Source organism: Oculina patagonica, chromosome 3, assembly GCF_052425735.1.
Source record: "Oculina patagonica isolate OP01 chromosome 3, crgOcupat, whole genome shotgun sequence".
In the NCBI taxonomy this organism is placed as follows: domain Eukaryota; kingdom Metazoa; phylum Cnidaria; class Anthozoa; order Scleractinia; family Oculinidae; genus Oculina; species Oculina patagonica.
The window spans coordinates 17001679-17022467 of record NC_135760.1 but is presented as its reverse complement, the minus strand read 5'-3'; the positions used below and the strand labels follow the sequence as shown (position 1 = coordinate 17022467).

Sequence of the window (20789 nt, the reverse complement as noted above, 5' to 3'; positions counted from 1 at the left end):
GACACGTTCTTATTCTGTTACCTCTTAATTTGTAACGCGATACTTTTGCCTTTTTTGTCAAACACTGTAAAATGAAACCCTTGTTTTTCTTTTAAAGGTATGTAACATGACACCCTTGTTTATCTCCTTTCGTAACATGATACTTTTGTTTTTTGTTTTTTCTTAAAAACGTCATGTCTCCATTTAACACGCTCAATAGTCATAAATAGAAAAGTAATAAACGGAGTAATAAACGAATCAAATAAAAAACCAACTTTTTCGGAAAGTTTTTAGAGTGTAGTACACCTGGAGTATTTGTTTCCTGTCGTAAACGTAAGTTTTGATTCAACAAACAAGATCTAATTTAGTTATCAAACTGTCACGGAATGGCATGCTCTTATTTTGTTGTCGCTATCGATCGTAGTTGATTTTAACGGCAAACCAGTTAAAGTAATACCCAAATACCCATACCGACATTCTTGCTGCCCGCAGTATTTAGAGTATTCTGTATTTCCATCATTTTCTGCTTTTTCTCCTGGAGAAACTAAGAATTTTTTTCCAGCACCTTTCTGTTCTTTGTTACTCGTGGTGGAGCTTTGGCATTCATTGTCGACAGTCCTGTCTTCTCTTTTTAATGGTCCCTTTGAACCGTAAAAAAGAATCTTAATCGATTAAATCCGATGCCAGCCTTGGTTATTTTTTTTTCTTTCATCGATTTGGAGTTGGGCAAATCTTGCAATGATATAACATTTCTACAACATTTTCTCTGGCGTCGATGCTTTCCACATTCGCGTCATGACATTTTTATTTATTTATTTCGTCTATCTAAGCTCTTTCGCGTTTTAGAGACTTAGCAGCCAGTATGTTCGAAAACAGCAGAAAATATATAGGAAGGAAATATGCATAAAAGTGGGTAGAAAAAATGTATTTCTCATGAAGCAATGAAGTGCACATTAATTTGGATATTTTAGCATGATAAAATAAACCGTGAATTGAAACGCAATATTTTCGTCCGTTCGAAGGCCTCCTTTATCGTTAAATTTGAGAGCGTTCCAGCGAATCAATGATACTAAAACTTTGCAACTAAATTGTTTGCACAATTGAGTATGCGTGTTGAAAGTTTAAAGAAAATCTATCGAGTCGTTTTAAAGATTTTTTTAAAACGCGCTAAAAAGCGAAAATTTCCTAAAAGTTACAAAAAGAGTGGTCACAAGAAAAAAAAAATCTCGAAATCGCGTTGAGGAAACTCAACAAAACTATCACGGCCCCAAAAGATAACATTAATACACATTTTGACGTTATTTGAGATTACTTCTTCTGCATCGTGTTTGTGTCTTGGTCCTCTTATTATCATTATGTAAAAAGGACAATTTGAAACATTTTTTGTGAGTTATTCGAAATCAAACATACAGAATATTTTATTCTTTAATAATTTTTTTTGCAGTACATCATACTTTAAGATGCTGGTAATAGTTTTTAATGGGAAATCTGATTCACGCAAAATCAGGTTTTACTGATTTGGCTGTTTTTTTGTTTATCGATGCCATGGAAATATCGATTACCTTAATAACACGTGAAATCAAATTTTAATCTAAAACCCTTATCTGGTGTAATTTTAATATAAATTTGAGTCAGGGAAGGCTTTTGAAAGGCCAATTGAAAATTGGTCTAGAAAAAAAAAATATTATCGAGACACCTTAACTCACCCTTACCGTTAGAAACGTATGGAAAACTAAAACTACGAAAAACCAGCACTTTCCAACAACCTTACCTTGCCTTTTACAGTGTGACCTTCTAACTTCTTTTCTATGCTGTCTCTTTCTGGTTTCTGCTGCTTGCTTTGGTCTTTAACAGACCTGATCCTTAACTCCAACAGCTTCTTGTTATTCTCGTCAATCTTTTTCGAGTTCAGAAATTCCACCTTAATGTAATTTGCGCAAGTAAACAAAGAAGTCTATAAATCTTCGACCACAAAGTGGCAAAACTGGCAGATTTAGTTCCTTTAGAAAGCCTGGTTTGCAGTTGGCCGCTGTAGTCCATTCTTTAATCTTCGACAACAAAGCGGCAAAACTGTCAGATTTAGTTCCTTTAGAAAGCCTGGTTTGCAGTTGGCTGCTGTAGTCCATTCTTAAATCTTCGACAACAAAGCGGCAAAACTGGCAGATTTAGTTCCTTCAGAATGCCTGGTTTGCAGTTGGCTGCTTAATCCATTTTTTAATTTTATTTTAATTTGTTTTACTACCGTGAAGGAACAAGTCTTGCACGAAAGGAAAGACTACCAATTAGCACTCTTTTACCTATTCATTTGGCCATGGCTAACCAACAGCGAATTTAAGGGTTGCAACCAACGGCGATGAAAATTGAGCTTGCAAATAGAAAGAGAAACAAAATTTGCTTGTAAAGGATACGGCTAATCCCTTTTCACACCATTTGATGGCCTCTTCAAAACGATTCAGCTTTAAACAGGCACTCGCTCCTATAATGACAAGTAAAATAAGTGTGCTTTAACTTAGTAAAAAACTTCTACACACATGTTTATGTTGCATGATGTTCATTTTTCATTGCTATGTTTTTTTTTATTACACAGTTTAACAGGTTAACTAGACCACTGATGCACTTTTGTTATCAAATATTCTGAGCAAGCAGCTATCTATACACAGGCGATCATCAACTGGCTCACTAAAGGTCGGCACACACTAAGCGACACGTCGCGGCGACATGTCGCCTCGTGTGACATGGTGCATTCTTGCGACAAACAAGTCGCTGCGACAGAATTTTTTTGCTGCGATGAGTTGCACGAATTCGTGCGACACATCGCAGCGACGAAATGAGCAATAGCAGCGTTGTCGCAGCGTGTGTACACGTCTGCGATTAATCGCTGCGACAAAATATAAATTAATCAATGAGACAGCGTCATGTATTTTCGCCATATTAAATTGAAAAACTACTTCGCATTCCCACTCTTCCAAATTCGCTGTTTGTTCACCGAAGAAGTACGCACGGAGCGACTTAATACTTGTCCTCAAGCATACCATTACTGGCTTAAAAAAAAGGAAAAAGCCGATTGTATTTAGAATTGGTATTACAAGCTGTTACAATATGGACACAATAGATTGTTTATTGGCATTGATATGATTCACGTGACATTTGATTATAATATGATTGGCATTACTTTCACATTTTACACTCTCGATAGCTTACTGAACGTGTAAGATCACGATAGCAAGAAACTTGATTAAAGCACGATAGATTGACTCCTGAAGAGCCGTCTCTGTGTCTCCTACTAGTAGACCAAACGGAACGTGTTACATGGTGGCAGCGCGTGGTAGAAGTTCATTCTGAAAATGGTAACAACTTCTTCAACGGCTACAACCTCAACAACAACTACAGCAACAGCTGGAACCGGGACAGCGCCCATCACGCACACTACTATGTCCTCTCCAGCGCATGGCCTTAAACCCCCTGGAAAACTCACCACGTCAGGAAATCTGGCAGACGCTTGGAAATCCTACAAACAGGTATGGGAGAATTATTCTCTTATTTCTGGGCTAAACTCGCAAACAGAAGACTACAAGGTCGCATTCTTTCTGCATTGTGTCGGGACGGAAGGACTAAAAATTTACAATGGCTTCCAGTTCGAAAATGAAACCGACAAGAAGATTTTGAACAAGGTTCTAGAAAAGTTTGACGAGTTTACACTGGGCCAAACTAATGAAACTTATGAACGATACGTATTCAATAGTCGAAATCAAGAAGCACAAGAGTCCATTGATGCTTATGTCACTGCCCTTCGCAATCTAGTGAAGTCATGCAATTTCTGCGAGTGCATGCGTGACACTCTGATAAGAGACCGTATTGTTCTAGGTGTAAGAAACAATACCATGAGAAAGAAGCTTCTGCAAGTGCGAAGTCTGACCCTCAATAAATGTATAGATATTTGTAGAAGTGATGAAGCCACAGCGACCCAGTTAAAAGCTATTTCTGGGGACGATAGCGTGCATAAAATTAGAGATTGGAGACGAAACTTCAAGAAGGATAAATATCCCTCACGCGATACGAAGAATGATCGGAATGTGCCACCGAAACCTCCTGGCAAATCTCACAAGAAGTGTCTATTCTGTGGAGGTGAACACCCACTAAAAAAGGAGAAATGTCCAGCCTGGGGACAGAAATGCTCCGGATGTGGCGGCCGAAACCACTTCAAAAGTGTTTGCAAGAAAACCAAATCTCGCGGAGTCCATGGAATCTCCGACCAGCCAGAAGACGTGTCATCAGAAGAGAGCGACATCGAGCTTCTAGCTGGAGTTGCTATGGATTCTCAAGAGTCTGACGTCAATGCTGTTCGTCACGCTAAAGAAATTTACGCTGAGATGCTTATCGATGACAGAAAGGTCAACTTTCAAATTAACTGTGGAGCATCAATCAACATCATCCCGGCGAAGCACGCAACAAGTCACGAAATCCAGCCGACCACGAAAACTCTGCGAATGTGGAATGGATCTCAAGTGAAACCCATAGGAACGACAAGGCTCATCATGCGTAACCCGAAAACAAGGAAGAAGTACTCCGTAGAATTCGTCGTTGTCGAAAGCAATCTAACACCTTTGATCGGCGCAAGAGCGGCTCAACAAATGGGGCTAATCACCGTTCATGACGAAAATTTCATCGCAGCCTCACCTCCTTCAAAGGAAAATGAGCTACAAATTAAACAGATAACAGCCGAAGAAGTAATAAAGCAATACACAGACGTATTTGACCGTCCGTTGGGAACCTTTCCGGGTGAAGTCCACTTAGAAGTTGACGATAGCGTTAAACCTGTCATCACCCCGACGAGACGAGTTCCTACGGCACTAAAAGATGACTTGAGAGCAGAACTAAATCGATACGTCACACAAGGAATCCTTGCACCTGTGGAAGAGCCAACACCCTGGGTGAGCAGTCTGGCAGTCGCTACTAAGAAATCAGGTGCGCTGAGAGTGTGTATCGATCCACGGCCATTGAACGAGGCGCTGAAAAGAGAAACATACCAGATACCTGTACTGGATGAAATTCTGCCGGAATTATCTCAAGCCAAAATCTTCTCCACTGTCGACCTGCGTTCAGGATATTGGCACTGTGTTCTCGATCAAGAGTCAAGCCTACTCACGACATTCGCAACACCATTTGGAAGATACCGCTGGTGCCGATTGCCCTTCGGTTTGTCAGTCTCATCTGAAATCTTCCAGAAGCGAGTAAACCAAGCACTAGAAGGCTTGAGCGGTGTTCTTAACATCGCAGATGACATCCTAGTATATGGTGTTGGAAACAGCGAACAAGAAGCAGTCGCAGATCACAACAGGAACCTCCAAGCTTTACTGAAAAGATGTCGTGAGCGCAACATTGCCCTTAACAGAGATAAGTTAAAGCTCAAGCAAAAAGAAGTGTCTTTCATGGGTCACATACTAACGAGTCACGGTGTGAAGATGGATCCAGAGAAAGCGAAAGCTATTCAAGAAATGCCGAAACCTGAAGACGTTGAAGGCATACAAAGACTTAACGGATTCATCAATTATCTTGCGAAGTTTTTACCTGGATTGGCAGATGTAACGGAACCACTGCGGCGACTAACAAGAAAAGATGTGGAATGGCAGTGGACTGAGGAACAGGAGAAGTCGTTCGAGGAAATCAAGAGGCTTGTGACCACGGCTCCTATCCTAAGCTACTACGACCCCAAATCAGAGCTCGAGATACAATGCGACGCAAGTCAAAAGGGTCTCGGAGCTGCACTCCTTCAAAAGGGAAAGCCAATCGCCTATGCAAGCCGTGCACTCACTGATACTGAGGAGAGATACGCCCAAATTGAAAAAGAAATGTTGGCGATTGTGTTCTCTCTCGAAAAGTTTCATCAGTACACCTTCGGACGACCAGTCACAGTGAGAAGCGACCACAAGCCACTAGAATCTATCCTAAAGAAGCCTCTATCATCCGCACCTCGCCGACTTCAAGGCATGATGATGAGACTTCAAAAATACAACATCAGTGTACACTATGAATGTGGGGCGAAGATGTACATAGCTGATATGTTGTCCCGAGCATACCTCCCTGAAGTAGGACGAGAAGACGACAAAGAATTTGAGTTAGTAAACATGGTCAAGGCCCTCCCCATCAGTGACCGGAAGATACAAGAAATCAGGCAAGAAACAGACACTGACCAAGCACTGCTGGTGGTAAAGTCCCTAATCCTTAAGGGATGGCCAGATGACAAGGGCGATCTACCGTTACAAGCGACTCCATATTACAGCATAAGAGATGAGCTAACAGTCCAAGACGGATTGATCTTTAAAGGAGAAAGGCTAGTGATCCCTGCCACTCTACGGAAAGAGATGAAAAACAAGATTCACTCCTCGCACATGGGAATCGAATCGTGTCTGCGACGAGCGAGAGACTACATCTTCTGGCCCGGAATGTCTGCAGAGATTAAGCAACTAGTCGAAGCATGTGAAACCTGTAGGACGTTTGAGAACAGTCAACAGAAAGAAACCCTCCTACCACATGAAGTACCATCACGACCCTGGGAAAAGGTGGGAACAGACCTTTTCGAATTCAAAAACAAGAGTTACCTAGTGACAGTCGACTACTACAGCAACTTCTGGGAAGTGGACAAGCTACCTGACACTAAGGCAAGCACCGTCGTCTTGAAACTCAAGAACCACTTTGCCAGATATGGATGTCCAGATACAGTTGTATCCGACAATGGGCCACAGTTCTCCAGCAAAGAATTTGCCACGTTCGCTCAGACCTGGGAATTTGAACATAACACCATCAGTCCAGGAAACAGCAAAGCGAATGGAAAGGCCGAGTCCGCCGTAAAAACAGCAAAGCGACTCCTTCGCAAAGCATGTGAAGCTGGTACTGACCCCTACTTGGCGATCTTAGACTATCGCAACACACCTACACAAGGAGTGGGATCCAGCCCAGCCCAGCGCCTTATGAGCCGGAGAACAAAGACCCTACTACCAGCAACAAGCAAACTTCTGAAACCGCAAGCCAGCGAACCATCTGATGAGCGAGCAAAACTTGTCGAGCGCCAAAATCAACAGAAGCACTATTTCAACCGCACAGCCAAAGATCTCCATCCCCTCGACAAGGGTGACACAGTGCGCATGAAACCACTCCGCCTAGGCGAGAAAAAGTGGCGCAAAGCACTGGTAATCGAGAAACGTGACCAGCGCTCGTACACAGTTGAAACAGCAGATGGTGGAGTGTACCGTCGCAACCGCGTACACCTTCGAAAGACCCAAGAGCAACCACCTATGATCCAACAGCACAATGAACCGTTTCCGCTAGGCAACCCAGCGCCAAGCAAGCCAGCTGAAACGCTTCCTGCAACCAATCCGCCGCCAGAGCCAGCTGAAACCCCCTCACCAATGAGCCTGAGGCCTGCACGTGTTCGAAGGCCTCCAGAACGCTTTAAAGACTATGTGTGCTATTGAACATTGCATGATTGTCGAGCTTATAATTATATCTTATATGTTTTAGCGTTTCGTTATTTTGTTAATCGAAATTGTATTTTTTATTGTTTTTCTAAAAGAGAAAGGATGTTACAATATGGACACAATAGATTGTTTATTGGCATTGATATGATTCACGTGACATTTGATTATAATATGATTGGCATTACTTTCACATTTTACACTCTCGATAGCTTACTGAACGTGTAAGATCACGATAGCAAGAAACTTGATTAAAGCACGATAGATTGACTCCTGAAGAGCCGTCTCTGTGTCTCCTACTAGTAGACCAAACGGAACGTGTTACACAAGCCGTGCTAAACCCTTAAGTTTTAGCTCTTATTTTTGCCAGTTAATTATTTCTGACCAAACAAGATATGAGGAAGCAACTCTATCTGGTCTCCAAAACAACTCTGCACATGCGCGTAGTCAACAGCTTACCTCTCTCAATTGCTTTAAGGAAAGATGGTTGTAAGTCAGTGGCAGCTTTTGCATCTCTCAGTGAATTTTCATAATTCCCTGATATAATACAATTAGAAAGAATATGTATAATGAAACTGACAGAGCAGTAACGTATGAATGGTTTTTCACTGTTGGGAAATAGAGCCAAAAAAGTGAGAAGACATCTCCTTTCGTTTATTTTACTCAATGTTTTGATAATGTACGTGTAAATATATTCGGTGTCGCAAACATAAAACAATGGCTTATCATACTGCTGCATATATCCCAGAGGGAGCAAGGACTCGGGATTTCATTTGACAGGGATGATCAAACGATTTTTGGGTTTGAAATTTTCGATTCCTGGATTTTTTTGGGTAGGAAAAGTTTCAGCTGAGATTTGGCAATTATTTTGTTTGAGTGGCTTGATTTAAGTGGGGATTTTTGGGGGTATTAAAAACAATCTTAAGATTCGTGATAGTGCCTTGACTGCGTAGTTTTGCGAATAAAGTACAAACAAACGTGTTTTACTGTTGTTTTATAGTTAAAGACGATTTTTTGGGATGTCTCTAGTTTTGTTAAAATGTCTACCAAATAAACGGAACCGATTAATTCAGACGGTATGATAAATAAACAAACAAGAGCGTTCAATTTCTAAAGTTTTTTCTTTGTGTTATATCATTCGCTCAGAAATTAAGCATGAGATCTTTTTCGGGAGTTAAATTTTTGGTCCAGGGATTTTTGGAGGTTTGGGATTTCTGGGGTCTTGATTCGATCATCCCCGTCACTTGAAACCCCCAGTACCCCCTCCCCATCCCTGGGCATATCTCAACCCATAAATTCGCTGTTCTCACCACTTGCACCGAACATATTTGATGTATCTTTGAGTGATCTTAGCATCTCAATGGTTGAAAGAAATTTGGCCCAAAAAAACATGGACATTGCAGATTATTTCTAAAATAAAGAAACATATTACTCAGGTGCAATGATCGACCAACAATCAAAAAAATTCTTTTACTGCTCTTACCCGAATGCAAATGTGCTGTTGCCCTGTTACTGTAAAGTTTGGCATTTAGTTCGTCATCTTCGCAGTTCACTTTAATTCCTTCCGTGTAGAAGTGAATGGCATTGTTTAAATTCTTTTTACTGCACTCATGATTTCCTTTATACTTGAAGATCTCTGCTTTTTCTAATGAAAAACAAAATGTTTAAAATATAATTTGTTATATAATAATTTGTTAATGATAAAAATATAATTTGTTTATTTATATGAAAATGGTCCCGTTTTATAGCATGTTGTAAATTTCTATTTTCCAATGTTTAGAGTGAAAAAAGAATAATAATAGACAATTATTTTTATTGCCCAACTTCTACTTAGAAAAATTTGAAATATCGCGTGAAACTAGCAAAAATTATCAGTATACCATATTTGTGCTCTAGGTTGCCGGTTTAACAAATTACCTGTGGTCTTTTTAATCATTCTGGCCAGGCGAAAACAAAATGAAGAAAGGTATAATAGATCATAATTATCTTATTCAAACATTTTACTTTGTAGTTTCACTGGCGCAGCATATTTTTGCGTCATCGGTAGTTTGCCACGTCCTACGTGCTCGCACCCTGGATGTACAGCGATACTACGCACACAGTTGTGTTGTACGACATACACATTTTATCGCAATTATTTTTCCTGTTTTTTTATTTATTTATTTACCTTTTAATTTTTTACCTCTTAAGTTGTCATCATCGAATTCCAATGCTATATCAACAGATGCCGTGACCTCGCTTTCATTCACAGCATTCTTTTTGGCTGTTTTGGTGTCGTCTTTTGTGTCTTCATCCTGTATTAAGATAAAAAGTTCCAACAAGTTGCTTGATTTGCATGTCGTTGGTTTTTGGTAGCAAAATCTCTGCACACCAGTGGAAAAAAGGTTTAAATAAGGTTTAAAAAATATCAAATCATGAACAATTTGTCATCATCATCATCACCCCCAATCCTTTTTTTAAACACGAAAAAATTTATTAAAGCTGGAGGCTGCGACATGACCGACATCGGAAACCGCGCAATAAAAACCTCGGGCACCCAGGGTAATGTGTTGCCGGTGACAGGTAGCAACCCAGTTCTTCTCCTGGCGCGATATTTGACGGGACCGGAAGCAAAATTTCACGTTTTTTTTTTTCACGGCAAAAACGCGGTAAAGAAAGATCATTACGGGAATTTTTTTCGCTTTTCATATCAGGACCCAATGTAGATTCGAACAAGAAAAAAAAATCTTCCATAGGTACTTTAATATCAGAGCTTAGTCTTACCGTGCATTTTAAAAAATGGCTTTCAGGAACTTTCTTTAGCTCTTTGACAGACCTGGCTTTTAATCCTAACAAGGTCTTGTTATTTTTGTCAATCTTCTTTGGGTTAAGACACATAACATTTATAAAATAGACGAGTACTGCCCGTGACAAATGGTGTGACAATCGAACAACCTCGTCCTCAAGGCATCTCCCATTAATTTTGAAAGCAGAGCTGCCCTGAGGCAAGGTTGACGAGCAAAGCGGGTGGTCACTAAAGAAATCATCAAAAACGTCATCGGAAATACAAGACAGTCTTGATGAAACAAAACAGAAAGATGCTCAGGTCATGTCACCTATTTCAGATATTAGTTCTACAGATTTCGTAAAAAAAAGTATAAAACTGGTGAGGTTCTTGCTTTTTATTTTGACCCTAAGGTAGGCATGAGATTATTTGTTAAGCGTATAGCGTTTTATCGTTTTGCGTATGTTTTGTAGTGTTACTGGCGTTCACATGGTTGCTGGAGCGCTGGGGCCGAATTCCGTCCAGTTGTTTAGTTTGGAGTAGCTTTCTCAGCGTTCCCTTCTCTGCCACCCCTAGGACCGGGCCATTTATGTGGGACCTAGTGTTAAGTTTTCTTCCACTGAGCCATTTGGGCTTGAGTGTGACGGGTGCTCGGGTTCGGTGGCCTGATGTGAGCTCAACGACAACCTTTAATGCACTTACATGAAAAGATTTATACAGAGAGGAAACTATATAAAGTAGGGGGGGGGAGCCCGGGAGCCGAAAAAAGAGGCACGTGGCTGGGTTGCGGGAGTTGGACAGGCCACTCAGGTGTTCTGGCGCCTTTGGGGTGTGATTGCGATGGCAGTCCCCGGGCCCTTGGGCAGCTAACGTCCACTTGCGACGTGGGCGTTAATTAGGTATTTAAGTGCGTAGTACACATGTATGGAAGTATATTTCTACGAGTTTCGCAGTGTTTTGGTGCGGCCAAAGGTCCATAGCGTATTGTCAAGGATACGGCTAATCCCTTATCACACCACTTGATGGCTTCTTCAAACTGCTTTAGCTCAACACAGGCACTCGCTCCTGAGGAAAACAATGTAATAGATCAGCTGAAATTGGCCTCAATAAGAGTTAAAGGACATTTTAACACGGGGGAAAATCAAGGATCCCGGCAAAAAGTAAAGTTTCGTACTTTAAATTGGATCTTGCCAGGGTCTTCGTTTCCCGACCGCTGGTCGATGGAAACGAAGAGAGATAAGAGATAAATTTTAACCCTTCGCTACGGCAAAATCCTTCGGGGGCAAAAATGCTATTTATTTGTAGAAATAAATAATTTTATGCAGCTTGCGACGTATGCATCTACCAACTTCCGGTCTGGGGATTACTTCCGGCCATACGGGATATTCTTCATGTGTCCTTATATAGAATCGGGGCAAGCGTGGTGAGTTCTCTTTCGTTACATGTCTTAAACAAGCGACGACAATTTTCCCCTCCCACCACTCCCTGTTTTCGTTTACCTTTTGCAATGGTATGGCGGTTTTCCCCTCACCTTTGCTGGGTTGATGCTTTTTATTTTTTTGTAATGTGATCTTTCTGTCACTGTTATGTAAATAAACGGCCACACCTGTGGCCAAAAAGATCCCAAAATGGGAAGTTTTGTTTTGTCCCAGCAAACAGAGCTCTGCCAAAGCAACACACACATGGTACTTCGAATAAGTAGTCTTTAATTAAGAAGGAGCAAGGATGCATAAAGATTAATTTTCAAATTTATCTAGGAAAATAAATTTAATTTTATCTTTCCTGACAGTACTCTTTAATATAATTTGTATTCCCCCATTTTATTCTCATTCTCGGAGGTCATTTGCGTCACATGGCATGATGTGGACAGTTGATGATTTCATTCTCATGATGAAATGTGGAATAACCACGGCCACCCTCTTAGGTAATAAGGTGCCACTATTAATTCCGGATGCGCCCATAGCTGGTAATGGTAACATCCTTGAAAGCCATTTAAGCGCCATATTTTCTTTAGAACTAGAGTACATATTCATTTAAACCATTCTGCGAACGGTACTTAAATCCCTTCTTAGATCAAAACAAACGTACCCCTGAAAGCATTCCAGAAAGGTCCAATGCTGAAATTGAACAATCGAGCTAAACAAATACGAAATAAACGAAATCACGCCCCCCTTGACTGGAGAATGTCACGTTTCCCGATTTCAGAAACTGCGCGCGGAGTATGTTACAAAGAATGGCCTCTACTGAGGTCGCCCTTCAAAACTATGCCGTGACGTCATTCTGTTTCATTCTGTTGTATGTAGCATAGCATTCGCTTACCTCTAACAATCGCTTTGAGGAAAATAGGTTGTAAACCAGTGGCAACTTTTGCATCACTCAGTGAATCAAGAAAATTTCCTGTCGAAGAAATGAACTAAATTTAAATTATTATTGTTTTAAATATTTTTTGCACTGGCAAAATTGCATGACTATCCATGATGCAGCACAAAAAAAACTAGTAAACTGCAGATTTTAAAACGTGAGAAAACCCAACTTTCCGTTTGGCTAATTTAAATATCCCTTTGGCTCCGATCGATCCTCGGGTTGTGTAAAATGAACAAAGCGATATAAAAACGTTGGTCAACGTTTTTATATCGCTGGTTTAATGTTTTCATAACACTGTGCTATTCTAATTGGAATTTCTTTTAGTTAAGAATCATGAACTATGACCATGGCTGATGACTCACATTGTCAGGGAAGCGAAATGAGATAACAAATCACGCATGCCGACTTTGGTATTAAAGGTAGAGAAAAAACGAATTTAATTTAACATTAAGTGGCAAAATATTTCAAAAGGCAGTTTTGTAAAGCATTTGCCCTGATTTCAATGCTATCGGAACAGGCCTTTCGACCTACAAAAGAGAACATCGCAGGCCTAGATTACATGTCCCTACATCAATAGCATTTACATTTAAAAAACTCTAAGGATAAGATAAATGTAAACAGAAAATCTCACAAAATACAAACAATTCTCACCCAATTTGAAATTTGCAATCGCCCTGTTGCTGTACAATTCTGCCTTCAGTTTGTCATCTTTGCAGTTCACTTTAATTCCTTCCGTATAAAAGTAAATGGCGTTGATAAAATCTCTTTTTCTGTATTCCTCATTACCTTGATTCTTATAAACCTCAGCTATCGCTGAATCGAACAAGAAATGAATTATTGTTAGTATTGGTACATGGTCTTTGCACTGCTGAAACATTTTATTAATTTTATTTTTTACTTTAAAGAGCCTGAGCGATTTTTCGATTGAGTGTCGTAAGACTAAAACCAAAGTAAACACTGGCCAAACACAAAGGCCACAGACAACCCAGTAAACTAATCAAAATTGAAACAAATAAATGTGGCTGGATCGAAGCGCAGAGAAACTTGCGTTGAAAGAGTCAAGATTGGTCTCGGTTTTTGTTTGTTTTTAACCAGTTACAAGGCTTATTAAAGCTAAACCAAAGCAAACGCAAATTACTTTCGACACTCAAGTGAAAATTGCTCGAACAATTTTCCGTGATGTAGCACGCTTCGAACTAGAAATTATATTTTCAATTAAGGAATCTTTTTTCAGTTGCGTTATTTCACCTTTTAAATTGTCGTCATCAAAATCCAGGGTTTCCTCAGCAGATAGTGTGACGTCATTCTCACTTGCAACTTTGATTGGACTCCTCGCCATGGTGAGATTACTGATCATTCAAATGGCAGCCTATAGTTTGATTTAAAATTCCATGTTAAGTAAAGGTCACATTACAGGTAAACACAACATATAATAATTACAGACCGTCACTACTAAAAGCTACAACGGCGAGGGAACCAGAGATTTATGCCAGTAAAATGAAAAGGATCTGATTTTCCAATTCACTTCCAAGAATGGGGTGTATCGGTCTCGTGTTGATCTTTGTAAGACATTGGAAATAAACGGCATGCAATGCATGCTACAGCGATGACTTTCCAGTATAGTAAGTCAGTAAGTTTGAATCAAGCCCAGTCCTAGGACTAAGAATAGACCTTTTGAGCTTTGTTTGTTTGTTGTCCCATGATATGCAGACTATGTTTTGTTACCCTTGAAAATTTCGTCTTTCAAATTTAAACAAATTCACGATATTCAGATAGATAAAAGGAAGTTCTTTAGGAAGCATCATGTAATTTGTTCTATGCAATTTACATACAAAGCTTAAAGGTCTGTTGTTGTGAGTGAAAATGTTAGTCCAAAAGATGTCCAAGGAATTTTACACCGAAATTGATTATTGTTGATTGAAGTGTGATTTAAGTTGAGACTGACACTGACTCATTTGCTATAAAATAGAAAAAGGGGTTTGTTACAGAATTTCGTTATGCAAACTTTGTTCAATAAGTCCAAAATATTGTTGTCATTTGGAGGTTATACACAACTACAGTGGAGTCCAAGAAGCAAAGTTGATACAGTGGTGTGTCAGTGATGATATGAAGGGTCTTAACATGCAGAGCAATTAAATTCAACTTTTGTGTATTTCATTTTTTTTTATTTTGCTTAAATCACAAAACAATTTTGCAATACAATACATGCATACAATGTGATGCAATAAGTAAAAGTATTAACCTTCGTCAAACAGAAAGGCCTAGGGTAATTATCATACCATTGGCGAGGCGATACACAGGCGATACATGTCAGAAGATTGTGTGACATTTTCGTGTGTAAGGGTCACAGAAGGCGTCGTGTTAATAAGTCTGAATCAAATTAACAGCAGTTGATTCGAAACAAAAATTATCAGTGCATGTTCAAGCAAAACAAGGACTTCAGATAGTCCACCTATTCAATCTTTTCCAAGGACTACTATCGGTTGACATTTTTGTACAGGCTTGTACGGAATCAAAGTTACGAAACTAAACTTTCCGTCGATGGTGTACAATAATTATGAACACTTCAGGACTGACGTACAACTTGACTCGTGCGAACTCAGATTTATCCGCTACCTGATAAAGTCTGTAAAGTACGACACTTACTTTAGGCCTGAAACCTTTGTTCAACAGCTGATGCTTTATCAGAAGAATATTTTAAAATTAAACTGAGCAATGTTGAACTATACAATGCGAGCGAAAAGGAGCTAAAAGCGGCGCCAAAATATTGAACTTTAAGAGTACACGAATCGGAGAGACAAAGCCGACCAAAGCCAAATAAGTTAAAATATACATGCCACCAGTAACGAAGGAAATCGCTCCTAAACCTTTTCTCCGGGCACCTTAATCTCTTTGAGACAATTGCTGAGCATATTTCTCAATCATTTGAAGGACGTGGGGAATAAATGACTAGCAAAATGTTGGAAGGAACAGATCCATAAGCTGGATTACTCAGACTTATTGCGTAACAGCTTTCACTTTGAAACGTTTGAAATGAACTTGGATTATTTATAAGGGGAATCCCCTGTTTCTGAGAAAGTTGATTGTTCTCGTGATCAATTGTAACGCATATGACACGAAATCAGGCGATGAATTAGGTTACTGAAAGTGTGTGTTTAAAGTAATAGAGCATCTAAAAGTGTCGTTTGCTAAAAGAACATGTCAGTTGAATGTATGAGGGAATTTGTATTGCCAACTTTATGTTTTCCCCTCGTTGTCTTGTTGAGTCACAATCGTATTCGCATGGACGGGCATGTGTCACGCTCTCGAAACTGAAAGTGCTTTCACATGCATAAACGATTAATTATGCAAGATGAAAAAAAAAATACAATGAATATACATCATAAAGGGAAGTGCTTACATTTCTCGAAACTGAAAGTGCTCCGCGTAAGAATGTACCGTATAACACGCGTGTAAACAAAACAGAACCTTTCATTCTGTAAATATATTGCTGACAAAAATAATGAATAAAAATCATTTCTAAGAAACATAGGGCTTGAACAAACTCCTGGAATCAAATAAACGTATCATTCTTGTCCCAATCAGGTAATCTGCGGTCCGTTGTATTTTCGAAATCTGCGAATCTGCTCAAGATATCGCAAAAATCAACAATCTATCCGTACGCTTTCTAAGGCCAAATCCGTTGAGACGCGAACCTATTTACCCCCTCTGAAAAACATGTCCATGTAATCAAATTTCAAAGCGCTAGTCCGAAGACATGCTCGCTGAATCTCTCCCTTTTAGACACAACTTACTCACAAACAATCGATAACATACGAGAATTGAGACGTTTTCATAACCCTCGTGACATCGCTGAACGGTCCTGAACGAAATACCAATCTATTTAACGTCACAAAACATTCATGATTATCTGTGTTGTTTTTCTTACTTGTATCTTTTCTTTGACTGATAAACTGCTCTTCTTTGCTTGCCTTTGGTGACCAACATCTGAAAACGAAAATGAGGAAAATAAGACGAGTTATAAAGCGATTGAAGCACTGCAACACACTCCGTACCTCTATTACTCAGTGTAAAAGTGGCTTGGCTGGCTTCCGCTATCACTTCCGCTTTCGGGTTATATATGTACTTCATGTTAGATTACTGTATGGTCTTTCCAGTCATCCCTCCATGTCGGTGAGCCCGCGATGAGAGTACACCGTGAAGGGGTGAATACGTGGTGTAATAACATCACGTAACCCCAAAAGCGTAAAACTGACGCGCAAAACGGAAAACAAAAATCTTTTTCAGTGTGATACATATTTAACAATTAGATTATAAACTAGCCTGAGTACAGCCGTCCCGCTTTTTTTTGAGCGGAGCGGGACGGCTGTACACAGGCTTAGGGCCTGTTTACAAGCAGGTAGGGTAACCCAAGTGCTGGGGTTAACCTAGCAGGAGGCTTACCCTAGCGCTCCCACATTTCTTCTTTTTTTCATCGACGTGTTTACAAGGCAGCTAGGGTTACCCTAGCGCCAGGGTAACCCTAGCGCCTTGTAAACGCTCTGCTAGGGATAACTCGCCTACCCGGGACAACTTTATTTTGGCTCCAAGAAGCTAAACATGTCTAAAAATACGGACAAAAACAGCGAATTGTGACCAAGAAACATCGTGTTTTCATTCACAATTTGTCGTATCTTTGCACTGGAACGAAATTATTTAGTAAATAAACCCCTTCAAGCGGCTGGTATATTGGAGGATAATGCCCGAGGCTGAAAGATTGTACCAAAAATAAACAGTTGGCCGAGAAGCGAAGCTTCGAGGGCAACTGTGAAATTTTGAGGACAATCTTTCAGCCAAGGGCATTATCCTCCAATATACCAGCAAGCTAGAAGTGGTTTATTTATTTTATAACCCTCCGATTAAGTTCTACAACGCGCTTTATCACAATAAATTTATAGGAAAAACCTACAGTGATTTTGTGGTTGAAACAAATGTAATTGATTGGTTTACGTGATTTTTTAACTCTGTGATTTCATTAAAAGTAAGAATAATAAGGTGACTTCATTCGTTTGTTTTGTGCTTGCCTACAAAATCGGGCGACGGATATCAAATCGGACGGGGTATATTCGCTGATACCCGTCGTCCGATTTTGTACCACGTGATGCGTTTTATCCAATGAGCGCGGGCAAAAAATTACTGGGTGGGTTATAATTTCGAATAACAGCTTCTTACGACACAATTATACAAGGTTAACTAAAGCGTAACCGGTGTAAGTTGTAAGTTAAGTTGACCCGGGTAGTAGGGTTACCTTACCTGCGAATTTTTGCTTGTAAACCCGGGCTATCTTCTAACCCTCTTGCTAGGGTAACCCTAGCACTAGGGTTACCCTACCTGCTTGTAAACAGGCCCTTATTATGAAGTCGAGATTTCTACTTACAGTGCAACTACTATTACCGGGGTCACAAACTAAACTGAGCAATCAGATTACACGACACGAACAATTCCAACTAATGTCGTTTCAACCAATCATAGGTCAGAATGAAAACAAGTAAAAACTACAAAGTTATCGCGATGTTCATGAAGAATGAGATCGCAGTGTTCATTTAATTTCAATTCATTTTTAGCAGGAATCCTTACAGTTGGCATAAAGACGTATATCCCAAAGCAGAAACATATCAATGAGCTCAAGGAATCAGGCGTAAAAAAGCGAAAATCGTTCAGTCGTCTTGTATTTACGAAATCTGCGAGTCATCTTTCGCCTAACAAGATTGTCGGCAGATATTGTTTGTTTCTCCAGAAATCTATTGTAACGTAATTTTCTTCAGTTCCTACTTTTCTGTGTTTAGACGGAGCTGACCTTCCTATTTGCTCTCTAACCTCATTCATAATTATGACGCAAAAATTCAGAAGTTCGTGGATTACATAACCCCGTTCCCCCCCCCCTGTTTATAGATAGTTGCGTTAGGTAATGCTTAATCACCACGTGCACAATCACCGTATTTAAAGATCCAATTGCTTAGGTTCGGGGCATTTCGAAAGAAATACGCAAGCCGGGAAGTCCGGGCGAATTTTTTAATACTCTCGCGCTACGTCGCCGAAGCCCAACCACGTGCTTAAGTCGGTTCGTTGTTTATTTTCTTAAGTTTAAGGCTGTACTTACCCTGCCGTTGCTGTTTAACTAGAAGACTTGTACTGCATATCCAGTCTCTGCCGCTTCGCAAGTTCCACAGCATGCCGGAAAATACATTCGAAATACATGCTATGGTGTAGGGAAGTAACCCCACTAGCAGGGCTGGGCCTCTCGCATAATAGTTGGGGTTTGAGGGGTTTTCTGAGTTTTGGGGAGAAGGTGTATTTTGTGGGTATTCTTTCCTATAAATGTGAAGATCTTTTGGGTTTGTAATGAAGCAGTAATGTGCGTGAGCAGCCGAAGGCCACAATCTTATCCCATATCTTATCCCCGCCGAACAATTAGCGGCATAATTAATGAGTGAGAATGATATATGCCTTGGCCACAATCTTTTCCCATATCTTATCCACGCCGAACAATGAGTGACATCATAAATGAGTGAGAATGGTATACTATTATTATTATTATACTTATTTTTGTGATTTTGTATCTTTGGCTATCTACAGATTTCAGATTTTAGACCAAAAAACGTAAAAAGTAAAAAGTGGACAAGATTGCCATATTCAAAGAGATGGAAAGTGTACTTGAAGAGAAGAAAAAAATGTTGCTATTTGTCTTCAATGTATTATTATGACAGCGCAGATACTATACAAAGCCATATTGTAACACTTTTAAATTTTATTTCTCATAACACAACCCAGAAGTCCAGCCAAGAGGTGTTTCTGTTTTAAGAAATAAAAAAACAGTACATAGTGGCAGGCGGTTTTTAAACCTTACGCGCATGATTTTTTCTCGGACTTGGGTGACATGAGGTCGAGCGCCGGACGACCGGGGTACCGTGCGGGAGGTCTCGGGTTCGAGTCTCAGACCGGACCAACACTCAGGGTCTTAAAATAACTGAGGAGAATATGCTGCCTTTGCAATGACATCTGCAAATGGTTTGATATTGTATTCTTCTCGGATAAGGATGAGAAACCGTAGGCCCCGTCTCCTGCATCTTCAGTGTTATGGTCAGCAGGGGACGTAAAAGAATCCACACACTTATCGTAAAGTGTAGGGCATGGAGTTTCCCAGTGTTATGGTTAGGTCTTTGCCCATTGTGCTGTGTACTGTTGAGATGCTCGGAGATATTAGCTGTACAAGCTTCTCTGAAATTCGAGGGTAAAAAAACAAAACAAAACAAAACAAAAAACATGAGGTCCATTATAATCAATAGTCAATCATATCAATAGCAAATTTCAGATGGGGAAGTTGGGAAAAATAAAACCTTAATATTAATAATACAGTCAGTAATACATTCGATCAGTTTTACAAACAGCAGAGAAACAGCGAAAAGTGAAAGTACACCTAAATGATGAACGAGCGGCAAAGGTGTCCAATGACAGCAATAAAGAATTGTAATTCGACAGCATTAATTGGTAAACGACGTGATCGCGCTCTCATTACGTAAAGAACAAACGTAGAGAACAAACCACAACAATTTTGATAAGATTAGGGGAAAGAGGGTAAGTTGAGCCAAAAGGGTTGGGGCCATGAGGAAGGACTTCAACTTTCAGTCTCGCCCGACTTCCTTGGCCTACAGTGGCCTTGTCACCATCGAGTCTCGGCGCCTCACTCTGTGTGTATTTCTATGACAAGAGGGTAACAGTTACCCTCTGACGTCATAGGTGTCACAATGTTACCCGCTCATGGACATTTGGTGTGAAACAGTTTCATTGTTAGGTGTCATGTGACCATGTGCTAGTCAGTCAATGCAAGCGCTATCGCAGGGAAAAGAGCTATACAACAATAGAATTTGCTTCTCATTCACTTCAGTTCGTAAACGATATTGCGCAAAAAATGTTGCAGCGTTCGACTACTTGGAGTAGAGGCGTTACTCGCGAGATTTTTCGTGTTAGCTCGACACTCGGAAAACTGTCCTACTATGGCACTAGCTTTACGCTGTATATTACAAACAAGTAACTGTTGGTTTTCTAATGAAGTAAAATGCGAGATAAATGTTACTCGTGTTTTCTATTTGCAAACGGTTAGCCGGTTCTACGCGTTTACTTTTACTGTTCTATTGCGTACATTATAGTCTTCAATCCAGTGCAGACATCTT

The 20789-nt window shown here is 40.0% G+C and overlaps 1 protein-coding gene and 2 long non-coding RNA genes across 3 annotated transcripts in view; all 3 read right to left on the bottom strand.

The window, feature by feature from the left end:
* Window positions 1-13935, bottom strand: part of LOC144646972 (uncharacterized) — a 30401-nt gene extending 16466 nt beyond the window's left edge. Inside the window, exons 1-10 of the mRNA XM_078506694.1 lie at window positions 13828-13935; window positions 13231-13392; window positions 12535-12612; window positions 11213-11280; window positions 10215-10307; window positions 9634-9745; window positions 8935-9096; window positions 7911-7988; window positions 2388-2455; window positions 1751-1876 (exon numbers count right to left, since the gene is read on the bottom strand). Coding sequence (XP_078362820.1) covers window positions 1751-1876; window positions 2388-2455; window positions 7911-7988; window positions 8935-9096; window positions 9634-9745; window positions 10215-10307; window positions 11213-11280; window positions 12535-12612; window positions 13231-13392; window positions 13828-13918 — 1038 coding nt within the window. The 5' untranslated portion in view covers window positions 13919-13935. The remainder of the gene's footprint in view (window positions 1-1750; window positions 1877-2387; window positions 2456-7910; window positions 7989-8934; window positions 9097-9633; window positions 9746-10214; window positions 10308-11212; window positions 11281-12534; window positions 12613-13230; window positions 13393-13827) is intronic.
* The window catches only part of LOC144646989 (uncharacterized), a 39816-nt gene that overhangs the window by 16466 nt on the left and 2561 nt on the right, over window positions 1-20789 (bottom strand). The window lies entirely within an intron of this gene.
* Window positions 15702-17213, bottom strand: LOC144646986 (uncharacterized). Its single transcript, XR_013569498.1, has 2 exons — window positions 16635-17213; window positions 15702-16566 (listed from the first exon to the last, which is right to left on the bottom strand). It is a non-coding gene; the product is annotated as an uncharacterized LOC144646986 (long non-coding RNA).